This window comes from Coturnix japonica, chromosome 2 (assembly GCF_054131305.1).
Source record: "Coturnix japonica strain WE chromosome 2, WE-NBRP24, whole genome shotgun sequence".
NCBI classification, from domain to species: Eukaryota; Metazoa; Chordata; class Aves; order Galliformes; family Phasianidae; genus Coturnix; species Coturnix japonica.
In genome coordinates, this window is record NC_140664.1 from 62,431,981 (window position 1) to 62,454,160 (window position 22,180).

The 22,180-nt window shown below is 34.0% G+C and overlaps 1 protein-coding gene across 40 annotated transcripts in view; it reads right to left on the bottom strand.

The window, feature by feature from the left end:
* LRRFIP2 (LRR binding FLII interacting protein 2) overlaps positions 1 to 22,180 on the bottom strand; it is a 48,570-nt gene that overhangs the window by 19,627 nt on the left and 6,763 nt on the right. For 8 of the 40 annotated variants that reach the window (XM_085537680.1, XM_085537677.1, XM_015854984.3 and 5 more), the window contains exons 2-3: positions 19,023 to 19,127; positions 14,623 to 14,709 (exon numbers count right to left, since the gene is read on the bottom strand). In XM_085537680.1, the coding sequence (XP_085393806.1) occupies positions 14,623 to 14,709; positions 19,023 to 19,112 (177 nt within the window). In that variant the 5' untranslated portion in view covers positions 19,113 to 19,127. Of the gene's footprint in view, positions 1 to 686; positions 795 to 3,351; positions 3,409 to 3,506; positions 3,555 to 4,840; positions 4,886 to 4,966; positions 5,015 to 5,477; positions 5,553 to 7,032; positions 7,099 to 7,980; positions 8,023 to 8,915; positions 8,982 to 10,565; positions 10,620 to 13,140; positions 13,192 to 14,622; positions 14,710 to 17,404; positions 17,498 to 19,022; positions 19,128 to 22,180 lie in introns of all 40 variants that reach the window. The other 32 variants (XM_015854969.3, XM_015854982.3, XM_015854974.3 and 29 more) reach the window with 25 other exon arrangements.

Genomic DNA, 22,180 nt, shown 5'->3' on the forward strand with positions numbered 1-22,180 from the left:
TGCATAAAAACATTAAGTGACAAAGTTTTTTATAATTAACAGCAATAAAAAAACAAAGGCAACTAGGTGTTGGAAGCTCAGATCAAAGAAAAGCACAGAAAAAACTGTCACCCCAATTTTCCTGTAACAAGCTCCGTTAACCTAGGACTCAGTGCAAGAGCACAGATGGCAATGAGTGCTTTAATAAAGGATTCTTAGAATCTCTCACAATGGATTATTGAACACTAGAACGTGCTAATAAGAGCACACTTAAGTCTATTTTTGTCATTAGAACAAATATTAGTACCCCAAAACTCCACAAGGAAAAACTAGGTATTGCTAACTTCATAAAATAAACTTCCACAAGAAAAAATATATATATATTTTTGCATTGAAGAGATGCTTAAACTTATCACTTATTAAAAAAAAAAGTGAAGTGTTAAGACGTTACATGCTTCAAGCAACAGGCAAAGTCTCCTTGAAATAAAACAGCATGCAACATGAAACAGTTTATAGGAAATTCATAGACTTAAGACATATTTATACACAACACAGCATTTCTCCCCCATCCTTCAACAAGCAATCTTATTTGACAAAAGAACTCTGAGTTCTTTTATAGCATTTACTCCTTGGTAGAATGAAAACAAAATCCATGGTTAATAAGTTTGTTGTATTTGGCACAATATGATAACAAGCATTACACTCACACTATTCAAACCTTGGATATCATCTGCATCAGAAACAATGCTTCCCCTGCGGTTGGAGCGACTGAAATAGTCAGCAGCAGTTTCACTTTTATCAGAAAAATCAGAGGACTTGAGAAAAAAAAAAAAATAAGAAGGTTGAAAGAGAACTGAAGATTGTATCACTGAATCAATAAGACTTTTTTTCTGCAATATAACAGCAACTGACATTTTCATTGTTACAATTTATTCCTGCATTTTAAGAACTGCAAACTATTATTTTCTGAATTTTTGATACGTTAAGTGTGTCTATAGAAATAAAAGTGTGTCTATAGAAATAACTCACATGCCACACTGTTATCAATACGTTAGCCATGCATAATTTTAAGTTCTCTTCAAATTTACTATTCTGATCGTTGTTTAGCTAGGTGTTTTTCTAAAAGACCAATAAATATTTATTATTGACTCATTTTCTGCAATTTGAGTAATATAAGGAGTACAGTCAGACACACAAAAATGGCTTGGAATTGGTAGCGTCAAACTACATAAATCCTTAAAAAAAATAAAAAGAATAAAATTGCAAATGATAGGAAAATACAGTCTGAAGTCAAGAAGCAGAATATTTTTCTCTGCAAATGCAGTTTCTCCTTTGGATCACACTCTTAGCCAATCTAATCTGGGCTTTCACTCCTTCAGTTATAAGAATCTTTAAAACAGAATATAGGTTTCCTCCCCGAAGCCACCCTCAGGTGTCAGACGTCGAAAAAGTGAGGGGTAAAAGTGCTCACATTATTTGCAGAAAAGGCAAGAGAGAAACACATTACAACCACTACAACTGCCATAGGAATTCAAGTGAAATATTTTTAAAAAAACACATTACATATGTTAAATGGGTTAGTGTGAACAACACGTTTAGTTTTAAAAGTACTTAGAGAAAAGAAACAAAACCTTTAAATAGTTTGAAAATACATGGCCACCATTCAACTTTCACCATTAAGAATTAACTCAGAACATCTTTGTACTTGATATAAATACTGCATGTAACCTCATCATGGCAAGATCAGAGAGAACACAGTTCTCCCCATTTCATCATCTGTACATCACAAGGACTGAAAACATACCCTTGTGTTTAAGTAATTGTGATTCTTCTATTTTTATATTTTATAATAGATGAAAATAATGTTTGAATGTTTGTCCAAGAAATTTGTACAGAACAAATGAAAAATATGTTCTGTGAGGAAAATGAAGGAACTATGCTTTTAATTAAAGTATAATAAAAAGAAATAAAACCTTAAAGTAAAATAAATTGCTTATTCAAGCTTAAAAAACAACTATTTAGGCAGCATTTTTCTCACCAGTAATAGGGACTTTATTATTATTATTTATTTAAAGAGAAACAGTTAAGCCAGAAGGCTGAGCACTGAATACGGCTCATATTAAAAACAAAACAAAACAAAACAAAAAAAAATTAAAAAAACCTAAAGCACTAAACAACACATTTATTCTCTCAATACAAAGCCAAATGGAAGGCACAGTAATGGTTCAAAACACACTTTGACTGCGAGTAAAACTTAATAGTATGCATCTTCATGGTAGCCAGTGGGAAGGAAAAAAAAGAATTGCTCAGGTGCTCCTAAAAAGTTACCATGATTTTACTCTTAACGTAAAGATTTGTTTCATTACTGCTACCTTCATAAAATGCATCTTCAAAAGCTTCAACAAAAAACTTAAGAGAAACGTTTTCCCAGTGCACTAATTCTGTCTCTGAATCCTCTCTTAGAAGGCAGTCAGCAACGTAACTAGTAAACTGGCAGGCACACCCACATCTTTCTCTTCAAGGGATTTTCAGATAGGGAGCACTATGGACTTGTACAATCACTATCCAATGGACTTCAGAGATGGATGGCTATAACTCCTAAGATTTGGAACACTATACAAAAAAGTTAAAAGCCTATACTTTTTCCTATACTCTTTAAAATTTAGTCTGAGGTCTTTTGTAGCTGCAAAATGATCAGTTTCTGACAAATTTTCCTCTCTAAAACTGTCAAGAACGTGAAAAATGAAAACACAACTATTTCAATTCAACCCACACAAAATGCCGACGTTCTTTCCTGGGGTAGTATCACAGACGAGCAGTTGCACCATTAAAATCAAGACAGTTGTTTTTGGGGCAGAAACATGGTGTAGCTACTAAAAATCATTTTGCAGCACAGAAGTTTGGAACAACTGTTTTAGCACAATAGGCAGGAACTAATTGATCTAATTTTTAAGTACCAGTCACCAGAAAAAGTGAGCTGATTACTTCTTAGCGCACGATACAGTGAAGTTGACATTAGTCCTCTTTCCCCCCCAAAAGACTTTTTCCATGTGCTGGCTCCAGGTGTGACATAAGGTGGTAACTCCACAAAGTACTGTACTTCAGCACTTAGTTCTTTCCAGTTCTGTACATTGCAGATATTTGAGAGATGCTTACAACAGGAAATTCCTTATTGTTTCTTTACATTACTATTTCACTGCCAGAAGCTCGCACCTTGGTAAAATTTACATCTCTGATAAACAGCAAGTTTTTAATAAAACACTAAAAATCTAACTTATGTGTTCATCAGTAAAATGACTCACAGTGCAAATACTCATAGCTGTTGTGTGTTAGTACCAAAGCATTCAGCAAAACATGCAAAGGAATGCTCACCACAGGACTACTTCGAATTGAGCTTGCTCTTGAGGAATGCCAACTGTATTCAGATGGCTAAAGAAAAGTTTTGAAGATTTTCATAATTTTTATTGATTTATGTCTCCAGAAAACCAAAATTTTGAAGGAAGCAACCAAAAACCTGTAACACTTACAGTGCAAGAACTATATGTGCTGTGTAATCCATCACCATACAAAGATGCCTAAGAAACAGAGGGAATGACATGCCATTTATATTCTGACTCAGAAATTAGTCATACACTCACACACCGAAATGCACTGATAAATTAAATCTCATTCTTATTGTCTTAGCCAGCTAAGCATTTTCCAGTTAGTAAATGGAATTTCTATATTTTTTGAAGGGATGGAGAACAGCTTTTAGGAATTGCCAATAGCATTTCCCCCAACTAATATGGATGCCTACTCACTAATATAATCTAAATTTCAGTGAAAAAAACGAGCTAAATTATTTTTAAAAGTCAACCTATTTCAGTAAAAATGAATATTTAAAGTGAAATTTGTTTTTAGAAATTGCAAACTATCCTGAGAACTGAAGTCATATCTTACACTTATCCATCTTGGAAGCCCATGCAGTTTTTCCTGAAGAATTTTTTGGAGCGCAAGGCTGAAATCTGTTTATGTATGGAATAATAACAGAAGCTCTGGGCAACAAGTTAAATGAAAATTCACAGTCTCATGTTGCCTTTTCCTACCTCTGGAGCTATCTCCAATAGAAATTAAGAATTATATGTAGTGGCAGTTATCACAGTCTCATTCTCTCACTGGATCTTCTAACGTTACAACAAAAACACGACATCAAGAAGCAAACTGCTTGCAATTCAAGTGCGTAAGTGCATACAAATATTACATTTTAAAAACTTGACCATTTTCTTACATTGTTCCAGAACTTCTCTAAGTGGCAGCTAATTTAGATTGGAATTACTGCAGCAATAAAAGGCATAAAGTTCAAGCACACATGGTACCTTTTAAATAGAAGCTTTATAAAGCTACTTGCCACTCTTGTTCTGGCTGCTTTGTACTTTGTAAAGATGTCCACTTCCACTTTTGCATGCTCACAAGTTGTAATTCTGGCATCTTACTTGAAAGTACAGGAGATGTATTTACCACAAATTTATGTAATGTCCTGACAATGATTCTCTCATTCAACTGCTAGATCTTTTTTTTTAAAAATATCACACATGCAGTTGTTGTTTAGCATGCTTGGATTAACTTATTCTAAGGCCAGTATTCTTGAACATACTGCTGTATTCATAAACTAAATGTTCGTCTGTAAAAAGATCATAAAATACCAAAGATAAAAGTAATTAAAAGGGGGAACCTCGCATTTAAGGACACTGAACTGAACCCAAAACAAAACTCACAAACTGTCTATATTTCAGAGCACAAAAATAATGCACGCGTAATACAGTCAAGCCACACGGCCATACAATACAAACTTAAGGCAACCGTGCAAATGGGGCTTACGAACCAAACTGACACTTCTTATCAAACCAGTGTTTACAGAAGGAGACACCTATAAAGGAAAGTGTAATTTTAATTTTCAAGGACCATTAAAACATGAAGAGAAAAAAAAAGTCTTTCATGTACTACTAACCCTGTAACTCCTAGTTGTTGCCACAGGATCACTGTATAGAGAAGACGACTGTAACATGAAGAACAGAGAAAAGAATAGGGAAAGAAACATTTTCTGTATACAGCAGATGTTTTTATCCGTTGCTTTATATTCATTGAAAGTTCTAAAGATTGAAGAAACCTATTACAGCTGTAAAATTTGTAAGATCTTCTAAGAAAAGTATGGGAAAATCCATTACCTTTGAAAACATAACATACAACTTTCATTTCAATAGTCTAGAACTTTTATCAAAAAAAAAAAAAAAAGTAATAAATTAAGTAGTATTTAAAAGACACCAGTTTCCTTTGGATACTTACTTAAACATGCCCATGAACATACTTGCAGTTACTATCAGATGCAATGTACCCCCATCAGACTGTTTATTTATCACTTACAGTAAACTACAATGAAGTAGCACACTGGGGCTAAATTTTTAACATGCTTTATACACTTATAATATATTAAGCAACAAATATATTAAGAAAAGACAGACCCGAGTATGGTAGGAAGGAATCGGTTTACTATATTTAAGGCTGCTATAGTTTCTTTGATCATGGTAAAGTCCACTCTGTGAAAGGGAAAGAAAAAGAAAATAAACAGTAATATTGCATAACTACATTTAGAGATGAAAGAAAGAAAAGAAAAGGAAAAGGGAAAAGGGAAAAGGGAAAAGGGAAAAGGGAAAAGGGAAAAGGGAAAAGGGAAAAGGGAAAAGGGAAAAGGGAAAAGGGAAAAGGGAAAAGGGAAAAGGGAAAAGGGAAAAGGGAAAAGGGAAAAGGGAAAAGGGAAAAGGGAAAAGGGAAAAGGGAAAAGGGAAAAGGGAAAAGGGAAAAGGGAAAAGGGAAAAGGGAAAAGGGAAAAGGGAAAAGGGAAAAGGGAAAAGGGAAAAGGGAAAAGGGAAAAGGGAAAAGGGAAAAGGGAAAAGGGAAAAGGGAAAAGGGAAAAGGGAAAAGGGAAAAGGGAAAAGGGAAAAGGGAAAAGGGAAAAGGGAAGAAAAAGAAAAGAAACAGGTGTTCTATTTCAGTATAGCCCAGCTATTCCCATGTTCAGAAACTGGGATCTTTTTTCCATATATTAACATATGCCATACTTTAAAAGTCTTGTCCAAAGTAGTAAACAGTTGCATTACACTCCCTTATAAGAAAACCCTAAAATGTTTGACAAATCCTGACTCTCTCTCTCTCTCTCTCTCTCTCTCTATATATATATATATATATATATAAAAAGAGACAGAACTCACTAATAATTACTACAATTGTTTATTTGAACTTTCTTTTTCCATTAGTAACCAACTTATATCAGAACCTGGAGGGAGAGAAGAATCTAATAGGGGATGGATGTCTGTATAATCACCATTAGTCCATAGCCTAACACTGTGCTTTGCACCAGGCACAAATTCTGAGGTCTTGCAGTTAAAATTCTGGCTTATTGTCATTGCCTTTATATGTTTCCCAGATAAAAAGCATACAAAAGTTATTTTAGCATTATGTCAACACACATGTCCACTGCTTTAACCCCTGCTAAGTCATCAGTTGTCAACATTCTCTGAAAAACTGCTTTCAAAGTATTTAATTTCTTGGCACTATGTTCATACCATACACTGGATTTTTTAGAAGAGTGTTCAGAAGATCACATCAACCCATATCTTTCCCAATAACTCACTTGAATGATGTAAAAGTTTATGGTAAATATTACTTTACTAATTCAAAGCTACATTTAAACTCTTAACAAGTAGTGGTCAAAGCATTAGTAGTAAAGCATTTATTTCTGTTCTGACCGAAAAGTTCACAGAAGTGCCACTTCCAAACCATTTGAAAATGCTTCTCACTGAATAGTATTTTTTATTCAGATGAGTTCTATCCACATAACCCTACTGACATAGCTTAAAACACTCAACTTGTCAGAATTTGGTCAACACTACAAGTTCCTTTATTAAAAAGAAACAAACATATCAGCATGCTAACCAATTTCTTCATGTACTGTATTAATCTATATAACAGTCTAGACAGTTAGTATATTTATAATAAATATTATCATAGAAAACTAACCAATAAATCTTTATGGGAATAAGTAGTTTTCTTCTTTGTACTGTGGGACTCACTGTAAGCATGACTCTAAGAATAAAATTTAGAAAAATTAATGCCACTACATAACAGCAGCTTCATTCTTAGAACACAAAAGGTCAAACTAGAATTCAAGATACTACATGACTAGAAAAATAGGCCATACATCTAACACAGTATTAAAAAAAAAAAACAACCAAAAACAGTAAGTGGAATAATAACCATCCTTATCTTTGGTTAGAACAGACTTTGCTTGAGTCAGTATTTACCTTTCACAAGTAATGTAAAAGCAATATTCAACTTAAAAATGCTTAATATTACAGAGTATTTTAAACACTGTACTGTGCTGCATATTTGCAGATAAATAAGATAAGCTAATTCAGCCTCTTAAGCTGCTAACATGCTTCTTTGGGAGATATTGGTGCTTGATTTTGCTTAAGGACATGCACACAAATCTTACTTGCTTTAATACCATGCCAGAACTACAATCACGTAATGGCAAGAAGGTGTACAAACCACTTGCTTTTTTCTCTAGACTGAAAAAACAGTATATTTCATTAAGCTTAATTTTCTTTATGAAATATAGAATGCAAATGTGGATATGGATGCAGGTTGCTTTTTTTCATTATGTCCTCTGTAACATGCACTTAGTTACACTCAAGGTCTAGCTATGACTGAAGTGCCTACTGCAAAATAGCTGTTATGTTGTCTATGTTACTTCATTAAACTTTTTCCCCACAGAAAGCTTATGCAAGCACCCTGTGGAAAGCGTTAAAATGATACTAGTATTCTTAATCATTAAGTGTGATGGTAATAATCTTCTTTTAAAATCATTTTTAAAGTAGCAGGTTAGTGTCATTATGTCATTACACTGTAGAAAAAGAAATCACAACGTCTTCATTCATACAATAAACACACAAAGCGTTAACATACAGGGACTGAATATCTTGCAGGTCTATCCTTAGCACTGTCATACTGAAATTAAAAGAAAAAGAAATGAAAATGCTTACTTACAAAAGGAAAACAAAACAGGAAAATAAAAAACCCAACAACAACATGAAAAAAAGAAAATACATCTTCGGTTTACACAGTAAGCTTGCTCTTTTTCAATCAGAAATTTATAGCTCTTAGTTACTCTGATTGTACATCATGCACAATACGAAATGTTATTCATTATTAGTCTAAGATTTCTTAAAGCAAAAATAAACAGAAATTGAAGATGAGTCAAGAACACAATAATATGTTAATAACATCCTAGAGCACTACCAAATGTCAGTTTTGATGCAAATTACTGAGAGGACTACAAGAAAATAAATCTTTCTTATCTACTGGTATTTCTGAAAATTCTGCTGAATTTAACTTGTATCTTAACTACAAAGCATTAACAGTTTACCAAAAACATTTATATTTTCATGTAAATATTTACTGAAAAACTGCCCCAAGCTCTGAGTAACACAAATTAGACTCAAATACAGATTTCTGAAAAAGTCGAATTTCTATTTGTATTTTAGTCCAGAGTACAGGAATAGCATAGCAACAAATTTACATTAAAACCACTTGAGAACAAATGCCTTCTGACAGACCTTTGAGGAACACTCTTGTATCCACCATGGCTGACGTACCACCTTTGTCACCTGATTTTACTTTTCTTTTGCAAACATTAGGAGAGACTGAGAAGTTAACTCCATTCAAACCTGAGTTTTAATTTGAGCCCCAGTTAAAGTGTTTGATTACAGATATTACAGCAGTTCAATAAATACTGTTTTCCTTAAAGAAACATGCTTTCACCAAATAACTGCTTTGGTAAGTAGAGACAGAAAGGGTTATAATGGGAACACATCAAAGCATGCGTACTCCAGGTTACACACCACAAGATCTCTCCTTCTGGAGGTACTTGCTCTGCTTCTGTGAGACCCACTGCTATCCAAAGGAGTCTTAAGAATGAAATTGTAAAAATACTTCAATATATAAAGTCACTAGAAGACTCTCTAGTGGTAATTGTAAATCTTCACTAAATTCTTCATGAATTGGTATACTAAGTGAACAATTACAAATCTGAGCAAATCTATGTTATTTCACAAGTTTTTGTCTTCACTTGGAATACAGTGCTTTTTTCCTCCCTGTCAACCAATTGCTGTTTGCAGAACAGTCAATGCTAGGTCATTTAAAATATTTCTTTGGAGAAAATACCAGTGCAAAAATGTAGGAGCACTTATTTAACACAAAGATATGTAAGATGTCACATAATCTTTGATAAACTGAATTTGATATCTAACTGCTCAAGCCTCTTAGTAAATGGCAATCATTTTTATTTAAGTTACACCAGAACATCTTATTCCACTGCCAGAAATAAACAGAACCAACCTTTTTATTTTTGTAACTTGCGCCTCCCTTGGGCCTTTTAGTACAGCCATTCTTTAGTACCATTTTTGATTCAAAAAGGATATGGGAAAGCCTATACAGCAATAAACACTTTTAATACAAGTGTTTGGGGTATCTCGCAGCATTCAGATAAGGGTTTGTCACTAACAAATAATATATTCCCACATTCTCAAATAGAAAAAATACATCTTCAGGTGCCCTTCTTTATCCCACAGATATTATAGAAACAGTAATATCTGAAGTGTGAGAAAACACTTCTCACACAGCATCAAGCAGAACGCCACAAACATCAATTTGGAATGAAAGGTGAAGTTACCAACTAGTATTATTCATCTTCAATAAGTGGTTCTTATTCATAGGATGACTGAGTCAATGGAAGTAATATTGATTTTTTTTTTTTTTCTATTTGCAGAACTTCTGACACAGGCAAAGTGGAAAAGAGAACCTCTCCCCATTAGAACATGGCTGTTTAAACTTTTATTATTAATAGCAGCTTCGCATCCAACCATGAGCTCTCGATGTGTAACAGTAACCATAGAGACAATGGACAACTTCTGCAGGAATTTTAATGCTCTACTCTTCAAGTAAAAACAATTAATTCTTACTAACTGGCAATATCTGAAACCTAAATGAGGACAGTTATTCGGATATATTTAAAGAAATATTTCATTTAACATAGACTGGACTAACACTAAAGGACAACCCTTAAAAATTGTCATTATGCTATTCTAAGGAATCAAATGTTTAATAATATGCATTTCCAAACAATTCCCAAGCCCTACTCTTAGCCACAGAAATATACTATAAACCATCATAAACAGAAGAGGAAAAAAGTTCAAATTTTTCATAGCACTAACTTAAACGATTTAAAATGTGAGGATTGATATTCTTTTTTAATGCAAAGATACAAACACATACAAATTCATAAAATACTTATTTAGAATTGATGAATATAAAATACCAAATTAAGTTTAACATCATGTGATTTAAACCACTGTCCCCCAAATTATTAATGCTTAGAAGACCTAAAAGCATCATCTACTTCCTGATAAAATGAAACTGTACTTTTTGAAAATAATTTTACTTTTTAAAAAGAGCCTCTTGGCAAGGGAAAAATACACAATTTTAACACAAACCAAATATGAGCGTCGACTGGACCGGTGAGAATACCTGGCCCTCTCTGAATCTTCCTGAGAAAGAAGAAGTAGAGTTATTTATGGTTTATAATAAAAAAGAAAAAGAAAAAAAGAAAAGAGAATGACTAAGTTAAAAGCAAGCAAAGGTGAGCAACATGCTGTTAGAGCTTTTAAAGCCATGTATTATTTTCAATAATCACCATGGTAAGTGAATTCATTCAAGTCAGGAGGAACTGTGATTTCACCTGCTTTTGGTAAGTATACTAATGCATTACATTATAAAATGAAAACAAGAAAGGTTAATATTATTAATTAGAGTCCAGTACATAAACCTTCTACTGATTACTGCATTAATGTAGAAAAACATACAAGATTTTTTAAAAGAAAGTAAAATTAAGAATCTTTACAGAATTACATTTTACAAAGGCATCTTATCCCTCATAGAGATTATTATTCTCAATTTCCTGATGTATATTTCAAAAACTCTTTCTTACAGAAACAAAGTTTTCTAAGCAAACGGATCAATTATAAATTCTATAGGAAGCTGTCATCCCTAGTGACAGTGGAAAATGACGAACCTAACTTATACAATTTGGGAGGTAGCTAAGATACATTTATCTTTTGTTTTAGAAGATCAAGGAATATTTGGTCGTCTCAAATAAGCATCTCAAAATTTTCATTACAAGAAGTAATAAAAATATATAAATAATTATTAACAATTATAAAATTTCAAAACATCCCTTTTGAAAACTAGATCAGGGCTCTAAAACTAGGATCTTTACTCAAATCACACCTACCATTTTCAATATATCAAACTATTATGAAGATAAATAGCTTATATTCTTCATTTGTAAAGGCTCAGCCTCCTATTAACAGCTTCCATATTCCTTATTGTCGTAAGATTACTTTCTATATTATCACTGGATATATTAGCATGTTTAACTAATCATGAAATGTTTGGCTAATTATTGGCAATAAAAAAAATTGCACATCTTTTTATTATTCTATCCTCGTATTACCATAAAGAGATGGATTACACAATATTTTACTCTTCCTCTCTGCTGCAACTACTTTGAGTTTTAAAATGAACATTTTTGCTATATAAATTCTCAATACATCAGTCAAATAAGTGTGACATGGAATAAATATCTACTACTCATTTTTGCAGTTTGCAAACAGCTTGATGCTTAGATAAGACTCCACCTAGCTGCCTGTATAACACCAGTGTTCCCCCAATTACATACCTGAATTATGAAAAGCCTGACTTTCTGTACACAGTTGCCCTTAGAGTTACAGATAAGTATCTTCCTGACATACAAGTCAGTGTTAAGTGTTCGGCATATCGAAGTCAAAAGAGAAAGTAAGAAGTACAGTATATATTGCAAACATCAGTAAGGCTGACTCTTAAGAATTTAATCTTTGAAATACGCACTAACTCAAAGACAGAGGTTAGGTGTCCCAAGAGAGGAACAGAATTTTCTCAGAAAGTTCCTACAGCAGAAGTTCCTCTTACAAGTACAAGAACAAGGTGGTATTCAATTGGAGTGACATAAATTTTGAAGTGAAATTGTTCACAAAGGAGATTTTGCATTCTGCAGTTACGAACACTTGGGGGTTTATTTGTGTGTGTTTTTTTCTTGGGGGTGGAGGGGGAGAGGAGAGCAGTATGCATATATGCACATTTTATCACAAGTTAGCAGAAACCATTTTAATTCTTTATAAGTGACATGAAAACTAACAAAAAATGCTAGCTAGGCAATCAGTATCAGGTCAACACAACTTTTGCAAATGAAATTCTAATGACAGACACAGTAATTTTCAACTTTAGCGCCAATTAACTACCTTATGATTACTTTTGGCACATCCTAAATCTTGATTAAAATCATTCACAGTGAACACCGGGATAAAAGCAATCCCCCAAAACTCAGAAACTCACAGCGAAATTTCTTTTTAGCAGGAATTCTCTAGAGAGACAGACTAAATTAGTATAAACAGGGCAGCAGCTTTCTAAAACTGGAATTCAACTATTTATATGCCTTCCTATTCAGAAGAAGCAAAGGGCAAGGGGTGAAAGGATGAAAGTAACACAAAACATTTTTGTTCTGTTTTAAAAACAAATTTCAAAGATTACAAAGCCATAAAAGTGACTTAATCAATTAACAATAACTACTGTTTGCTACAATAATCAAAAAGAAAATAAATGCAACTGTGCCATGAAAACAGTGAAGAAAACCTCAAGCTAACCCCAACAAGCCAAATCCCTCAAATTCACTGAAATAAAAAATATTTACTATTGAAAAGACATTTACCAATACTGAAATTGAAGTCAATTTGAAAAAGGACACATAATTTGAAGTTAGAATATGATGTTAACAATAAGCATCTTAGTTTCTTTTTGTTTCCATACAGCGTCTTGCAAATCCACACCCATACTTAGCTATTATGCATGGTTTTTTTTTCACTAGTTAAAAACAGTACAAAATGACACACCACAAACCATTAGTAAATTATTTCCTCCAAGTCCTGTTAGTTCCTTGAGAGGCAAAAACATGCACAAAAGGTGGTTTTAGCCTACCATCCATTTCTGGATATGAGCCCATTTTGTATCATATGAGTGCTGAGAAAACTACAGAATGTAAAAAACAAACAAACAAACAAACTATTTACAAAGTAGTTTCCAAATAAAAAACTCAGACAAATCTAAGTTAATTGACATGTAATCTTCGTTGTAATATCAGATACAACGGCAGTAAAAAAACAAGGTACAGAGTAATGAAAGGCGTATAAAAATATTACATCTTATAAATAATATTAACACAGAAAAAAAATAAAAATAAAAAAAAGCAAACATCATTTACACAGATTTGAATAATTACCTTAAGTAACTGAAATGCCAAAATTTCTACAAACCATGTGAAAACCTAAACAGACTGCGACAGCCATGGAATAATCGAACACAGCTGACAATCTGGCTTTTCCACTCAAAAAAAAAAAAAAAAAGGGATTTTCTTTTGAAAGGAGAAATATGTGCAGTAAAACAACAGTGTGTAAATATTATCCCAATTCTAGTAAGCTGCTTTAAGTAGAAACCTTAACAATAGGTATTTATTGTAAACATTGGGTGTAATCAAAAGGGAAGACACTGACTGAAAATTGCATATCTGAAGTCTCATATTCAAATTATCCAAGCACTATATTATATTACATATATATATATATATATATATGTATTACTAACAAAAACAGAGCAAAAAATACCTTTTCTATTGTTCTTTACCCTTTAAATGAAGCAGTTATACATACATTTAAGTGTACTACTTAAGCTGTGCTGCCAGTTATCCATACTTACAAAGGATCTTACAGCAACTACAGACAAAAACTGCTGAGTGTGTTTTAAAGTAAACGTTTAGAAAAGCAATAAAAATCAGATGATTCAGGTGTAAGTGTACCAATTCAAATCCAAGCAATATTAAACTTCACATTGGATACTGAAAACTGTTCCTTTCTACACCAAATTTTCAATTAAACATTGCCATTTACATTCTCTTCCTAACACTTAAATAAGCAATAACATATAAATGTCTCCATAAAAACATAAATTCATCTATGTCCACTTCCAGGTGTTTACACTGAATTCACTGCTTCTGATAATGGTAAAACATACAAATACCTCACTTGCTTGTAAGGGCAGAATTAAAAGAAAAATAAAGAAGTTTACTCCTCATTTGAAAGCATGAGTTCTTATAGCCTATTTGTATACCAGATTTCTTTTCCTGCAATACAACCTAAAAATATTAACAAAATTCAAAATCAGTATTCAGACTAATATTTTGTGAGGCGTTAACCACAGATGAAAACAAAGCAAGATAGCCTCGAGTATATAATCTATAGGAAAGAGGAGGGTAAATAGAGTACAGTTTGGAGCAGAGGGGGAAGGAGAAAGAGAGCTGATGGTTATCTGATGCTCAAAATCACAGAACATCACTGAATTACACTGAAAGACAAAACTAGGAATTTTAGTGCAGGTTTGTGGTAATTCCTGACAGTTCAACGCTACCTCTTTCTGCTGCCGCTCCAGCTCTCTCATACGTATATCTCTTGCTTCTGCTCGAGCCGCTCGTTTTGCTGCAAGTCTGGCTTCAGCCTACAAGTAAATTGAAAACATTCAAAGTTTAAAACATTCCCCAAAACACAAGGCCAAATTTCTCACATTTGGATAATGAACCGATGAAACGATTCAATTTTTTGAAATATTAAACTCTTGATGACAGGTTTGCCATCAAGAAATCCTGTTGTTTTGTTAACGTTAATTAAAAGGAGCAGCACTGAGAACCAAAAACTGAAAACTTCCATTATCCAAAACAATTTTACCAGACTTTTTCAAGGTTGCAAACTTCAATGGGATGTTGCCTTAATTAAGGGTTGTGGTTTTTTTTCCTGCTTTTGTCATCAGTACACCAAAGGTTTATGTAAAACACTAGAAATCTTTAAAATGCATGAATACTGTAAATATCTACCATGCTTCAGGAAAAAGTAAGGGATAACGTGTTTAAATTATATTACAAGGACAAAAACATCTACCAAATAATTACCAAGTAACAAAAAAAGCAGCAAAAACATTAAGACTATTTTAAGTAACAAGTCTGTAATTTCAAACAAATCTCATCAAGAAAATTTTCTCTATATTTTGCATACTTAGATGAAACGACTGGAAATCAGCACCAGCACCACTGACTGCCACTATTTGATCACTTTTCAGAGGCTGCTCTTCTTGCCTAATGACTGCATACATGAGAGCAAGGGAATCCAAGGAACAGGAAGTCTTTTCTCACTTGTAACTCTGTTCTACATTTGCCTCCAATCACAGCTTATGTGGCAGATAAACTTTCACACACATGCATGCAGTACAGAGAGGACTGGTATAACTGATATGTCTAGTTTCAGATCTGTCTATAGAATCATAAGTTGGAAAGGACCTATAAGATTATCTAGTCCAACTGTCTTCCTATCACCATTACTATCCCCTAAGCTACTAAATCATATTTCATGGCTTTTTAAAGATCACCTATAGATCAGGAGACATAAGCAAACAGCCTTTAGACTGGTAAGGCTTTTTGGCTAAACATAGGAAGCCTGTTTGTTTATTGACACGTGGTAAAAATCAACTCCCCTTTCAACATTCTCTCCTAGCCCTGCAGCTTAAGTTTCACAATCATATTCCTATTACAGAGTGAAAACTCGATGTTTCCTCATTTTACTAAACTATAAATACTTATATGTACTATAAGCATATTGGGCACAAAATACATCTTTTTATGGAATAATAAAAAAAAAGCAGGAAAAAAAACAACAGTTTGGTACAATATTATTAATCTGAGCAACTAGATTCCTCTAAAAAGTATAGAACTGAATAAGCACCAAAATGCAAGGCATCAGACAAATCACACTGCATTCAAAAGGGCATCAAATTATTCCTTACAGTAAAGTTGTTGGATAGCAGACATCTCATGAAAATCATGATAACTACGTAGCTGAAATTGAAAATGAGCACTAATAGAGAAATAACCATTATTCATAAAGACACAGCAGCACACAGGAAGAGTGCTATTTACTCTTTTGTGTTACTGAAGAAAGCTTGAAAAATTTGTTACACAATGAAAGAAATCCTTCAACACAATTGAAACAGTCGGTACGTATCTACCAGGGGAAATACGGTGCCACAACAGCTCTGAACAGACAGCTGACTTGAAAGGATGAAAATGTTTGGACTACAAAAGTGGCACAAAAAATAAATTTTAGACTTTTTCTTTTGTAGTGGGAAGAAAGGAAAGAACAGACAGTAAGATTTTAAGGCTTTCATGATTGAATTAATACAAGAATTGAGAAGCATTCTTAAATATAAAATAATTTGTCATAATGGGCTATAGTGTATACAATTTTTAAGGTATAAGAAGTATTAACAGTCCTGCATTTTCTAATACTTTCACGGCTCAAAGACAGGTTTTCTTCACCCATAGGGTGGCCAATTGTGAGGGCACCTCCTACCCTGACACAGTTGCCAAATTATTTTTTTTGATACCAGGCTGTTGAACAGAATACCCAAGACATTACCTGACCTCCAGCAAAGAGTCAGGATGAACATTTAAAAAAATATTCATTGCATTTCCTAATAGACTACTACACAGGTACCTCAACAGCCTCGTAAAAGCTTATTTCATCATTTCCTATTGAGGAAAATTGTTTCAGTTTCCTGTCTTGTTGCTCATTTCTTCAGCTTGTTTCCATGCAGTTTTACCCTTATCCTCTCCTTACTGTCTCTTTACTGCTTTACTCACACTGATACAGCAGACAGAGAATGAAAGAAAACTGACAAGGAGAAAGCAATTTGTCAAAGTCCCTCAAGATTCCATGACAGTGACCTTGCACTGAATGTTATCATACAAGACAACACATCAGATTCAACTACTGAAGATATGACTGTAGAGAAGCGAGTTTATTGGTTCAGTACCAAAGAAATTGACACCCAGAATTTCCATTTCTACAGGTGTTTGTTGGTACCAACAGGAAGATGTCACTTATTTTGACACATCCCACAGAATAATAAGAAAAACAGAAATCACTGATGTCAAATTAAGAGCGGTGAGAAACAACCAGATTAATACTTTCTTAAATCCGAACATGGTAAGAAAGAAAAAGAAATAAAAAAACCAACCCCAAAACCTCATACACCAGGAAACCCTTCTAGTGTTCTTTTGCAACTGCAAAAGAATCCCAAAGCACTTCCCATGAAGTTTTTCCATGTTGTATGCCAGTTTTTTGTTTCAGCAAATACTGCTTACCTGTTCTTGCTATCTAGAACACCATAAAGGAATCTTTTCCTCACAAGACATCTGGGTCAGAATAGCTGAATTTGGTCCTGCAATTTACCTCTGCTGAAAAGGTAATTTCAGTAGAGCAAGTTGAAGAACAGAACACCCTTTGACATTGAAAAGACAAACAAGACGTTGCTAGGATAACCGACTGAGAACAGTTGAGTACGTATGCATGCACAGAGAACTAGAATTCCCTATGTCATAAGCATGTTAAATGGAAACACTTCTGAAGCCTCAAATAAGAAGGCACAGAACACTACAGTAAAATCAGATGTTGTTTAAAGATAGATTTATTAACTAGCCTTTGCTATTATATCCTGGGAAATGAATTCTGTTCCTTTCAAGTAAAATATAAAGGGCTTTTTAGAAAAAAAGTTGGCTAATACTCAAATTACAGCAAGCAATTCAATGACAACAGCTACTCTCTGACATGGAATCTAATGGCCAGCTTGTCCTACAAAGACCATAGGATTATTAATTCGACAGTAGTACATAGTGATAATAAAGACAAAGTACATCCTTTGCCTACAGTCTGTGGTTGCCCAGACTGAAAACATACAATTGCTGTTTCCAGACACCTAACTATTTTGTCTAATGATTTGGTTTTACTTCATATACACAGACACGTACATATATACATACACAGGTGGCTATGAAAGTTATGCCTCCCACTTATTTCTACAAAAACTACAACAAAGAGCACAGCATTTAATAGAGAAAACTCTCAGCCACAAAACACTGTCTTCCAGCATAGTAATCAACATCAGCTATGCATTTTTGCCAGCGATGAACACAACTGGCATCCCATGCTCATAAGAATCTGCACCAGCGGAGGTGACTTCTGCCAGCTATCTTGAGCAAATTTATAGATGATGTAGCTTAATGCTTCCATCTCTACACAAACAACACTAAAGGTTTTGTTTCCAAATCCACAGCATTTTTTTTCCCAGAAAAACTGAAGCACAAATAGAGAACTATAAAACTTCAGGCTCAACATGCCATATTACAACACCCACCGCAACAAAATCCTCCATTTTATCAACTTCTTAATTGCTTTTTTGGCTGGTTACTTCCAGCTGTTTATTTTTAAGTTGACTGTCCTACTATAAAAGTTCTTGTATATGAATAAAATGAATAGCACATGAAGCTGTTTTTGACAGTACTATGACTTCATATTTGAAATAGAATACGTCTGTCAACTCTTATTAACTCAATAACTATTACACCTTCAATGCTAACAGACTACACTGACCACTTTAGGAATACGGAACACAACAGTAGGCTAAACATTCAGGTTTTTTTATTTCACATTTCAGAGAGCAACTGGATTTCTAATATATCTTAAGGTAACAAACATTTAAAGCATACCTACCTGCAGAAATAGCTGCTTAAGTGTGATACTATGAAGTTACATTAACCATACAGGTAATGAAACTTCATGCAAATTTTCCAGTAAATCTTTTTTTTTTTTTTTTTTTTTAAATTAAAGCACTCTTCGTTTGTATTTCATTTTTGTCTAATTACTGGATAGTAAATTTGCTTTTATCCCTAGTTATGAATTAGAAATAAATTGAAATTAACAAACCTCTCTGGCAATGCTACTCAGAGCTTCATCTTCTGCAGAAAACCTGTCTTTCACTGGAGTTCTCTTCCGTCCTGATCCAGGAGTCCCCATTATTATTCTCTAATTCTGTATTTGCAAAGAGAAATAGAAAAAAAAACCACTCAGTTTTCAGATCTGGAATTAAAACAAAGAAAAACATAAAGAACAAACCCATACCCCACAAACTTAACATAGTTACCTATTTTTTTAGCCATGTAATACACAAGAATTCTGTACAACATTGGCAAAAAGGCACTACTTTTGGAAAAAAATTATCAACATCTTACAGAAGCTTTATAAAACACCACTGCATCCTACAAAGTGCAAACAGAACTTTTTCTATTGCAAAGAAACCACCCATTTACCTACAGCTCCAAAGGTATACACAACCATCAACTACTCCCAGCTCAGTGAAGATACTTACATACCCTACCATTTTTCACTACTCTTAAAAATAACAATTAAATGAATTTAATGGACTTAAGAGAACCCAGAGTCAGCAGCGGGTTCAAGAATTAGAATTACACAGTTATTAGAACACTTTCCAAAACAGATATAATTCAGCAGACAGAACTTTTTCAAAGCATCCACGCAGGTAGTAGACATTTATTTACATTTTAATACAGCTGCAACTGAATGCAAATTTCAGTTTATAATAGTGGAATTAAAGACATTTTGAGCAAAAATAAATAAATAAATAAATTATGTATGTATTCTTTTGCTTAACTTGGAAAACGAGGAATCATTCCAGTGACATATAATCGGTATTAATAATGTAATACGTATCATGCATTTACAATGCACAGCCACAGAGAGCAAAGCATTACTCAAAAGTAGGTAAACAACGTAAATTAGGGGCATTTTTTCCCCTAAGTATCTTATTGAAAGTCTATCTCCAGACATCCAGTCCCTTACAAACACCAGATCAGAACTCAGTGGCAGTCCTACTACTTGAGATAAAGGAGATAACTGCTCCACACCGGGCTTGAGAAAATGCCTTATTTAGTTAAAACAAACAACACCTCCCTACACACACACACAACTTCATGCAAATAGAAAAGATCTAGGACTGAACCATTATTAGCCACCCTTTTGAAAACAAATTGGCTTAAGAACTCATACTACATCTAATTAGGAAATACAATAAATTTCCAAATACTCCAATCAAACAGGCAAAATAAATTGTCCATGCACCAAAAATCCTTGTCATATTTCATCACTTCTTACTCCAATACCTTTATCAGAGTAGTAACACCGAAATATTTGGGCTATTTTCTGGCAAAGATATCAAGCAGTATCATGATGCCCTTTTTTTCTTTCTTTTTTTAATTCTTGACTTCTACACTTCTCATCCCCACCATAATATCACACTGCAAGTCCTCTCTCTCTTGCAGGCAGAACATCTTTCATCCTGCTCCCAATTCCATGGGTACCTTCCTAAACGTTATGTACTTAGAGTAGGGAAATATTCTATTTGCTGAGAAAAGACAACAGAGATTTGAAAATACATGTCACCCTTCTTAAAAGCTGGGACAGATACTACTAAAAGGCAATATAATCTTATCCATTTCCAGTTGCAGTTCTGAGATCAAAACTAAAAACGTTCAGTACTGCAGGTGTTAGATAGAAGCGCGCTTTCTAGAATAAATATAAGATTCCAAGGGCTGGAACTCAAGGTGACTAAAGACTGAACTGAGGCCTAGAACAAGTTCTGCCGCTTTGGGTCAGTTCCGTGAGAAACTGCTTTTTCAGCTTTAAAACAAAGCAAGCAAGCTCCTACTTTGCACTTTGGTGAATTTAGGCATCTACACTCAGAAAGACATTTGAAAATGTCTTGGTGGCAAAGATACAAGCTCCGAACTTTGGCTCGCTGCTCTCATTTGGGAGAAAGGTACCCAAAAAAGCCACATCTCTTTTCAGTAATTAATAGTGACTGGTTTCAAGTAAAAAAGCAGAACACAAGACAAAAAACACGTAAAGTCATATTCTCCTAATATAGTAAGTACTCAAAAGGTTATATATTAGTCTAACTAAAAGAGAAAATTATGCTATCTGCTATCATGCTAATCTAATTTGTTTAATCAGCAAAACTCAAAACTATCTGCTAAAAAGGCCAGTAGGCAAGACATGAAATTCTTACCGTTTGCATGTTCAGAGTTGTATTTCTCTTTTAGCACCTACAACATTAGCATTAACATTTAGCATGCAAGTAAAAACTTCTGAATACCTGCACACACAGTGGACCTGAACTACACTTGTGGATATCATTTAAATGATGCATCACTTCTAACAATCAACTAGTTGTGAATTCACTGAGATCCTCATGGCATCGGAGCAATTTAGGGAATGAAATATAACAGGTTGTATAGCTATTTTTAGTATGGTTATGTTGAGACTGACAGTTAAGTACTTAATGTATAATTAAAGAGCAGTGAATGCACAAGAAGAACTTCATCACAGCTGAACTAGAGCATAAAGGTGCAGGAGTCACTGTGCTGTAAAGAGAGAACAGCATTCCTTACAGCCATCTGCCAGATTTGCTCACCAAAGATGAGCACAGAACTCCTGACTGAGCTCAACCCCAGAATAAGCAGCATGAACAAACTAGAAGGCACGTTTCTTCTGCATGCAAAGATGAGTTAGAAAAGCTGAAGTCAAAGTAGCAAAGGCTGATAAGGACAACAAGAAATGCAACTATAAAGACACTGACTGCAAAAGACAAAGAAAATACTTAGGCCACTGCTCAGTAAGGACATATGTTAGGGGTTAGACAGCATCTGTGAAGTAAAGAACTACTTCTGTGAATCAAATATGCAATTGCCTGGCAGTATGTTTGCCCAAAACTGATCATGATGAAGAGCAAAACAACTGTCATTCATATTAAAAAGCAGGGAATTACAAAGAAGCGTCTGAAACAAAGTAATCAGTTTTAAAGAAAATAGGACAAAAATATAAACATCAGTGAGGGAGGCCTTGGAGAGGAAACAGAAGTAGTCCAAACCTTGTTTGACACTACACTGTGATCCCTGTCCAAGTCAGACAGCATCCCTCCAGGTTGCCCATCTCTCACCCTCCAGTCTGCAGGCAACCAGCACAGGGCACAGGAAGCAAGAACCTGTGCCTGGCTGCAGGCAAGCCTT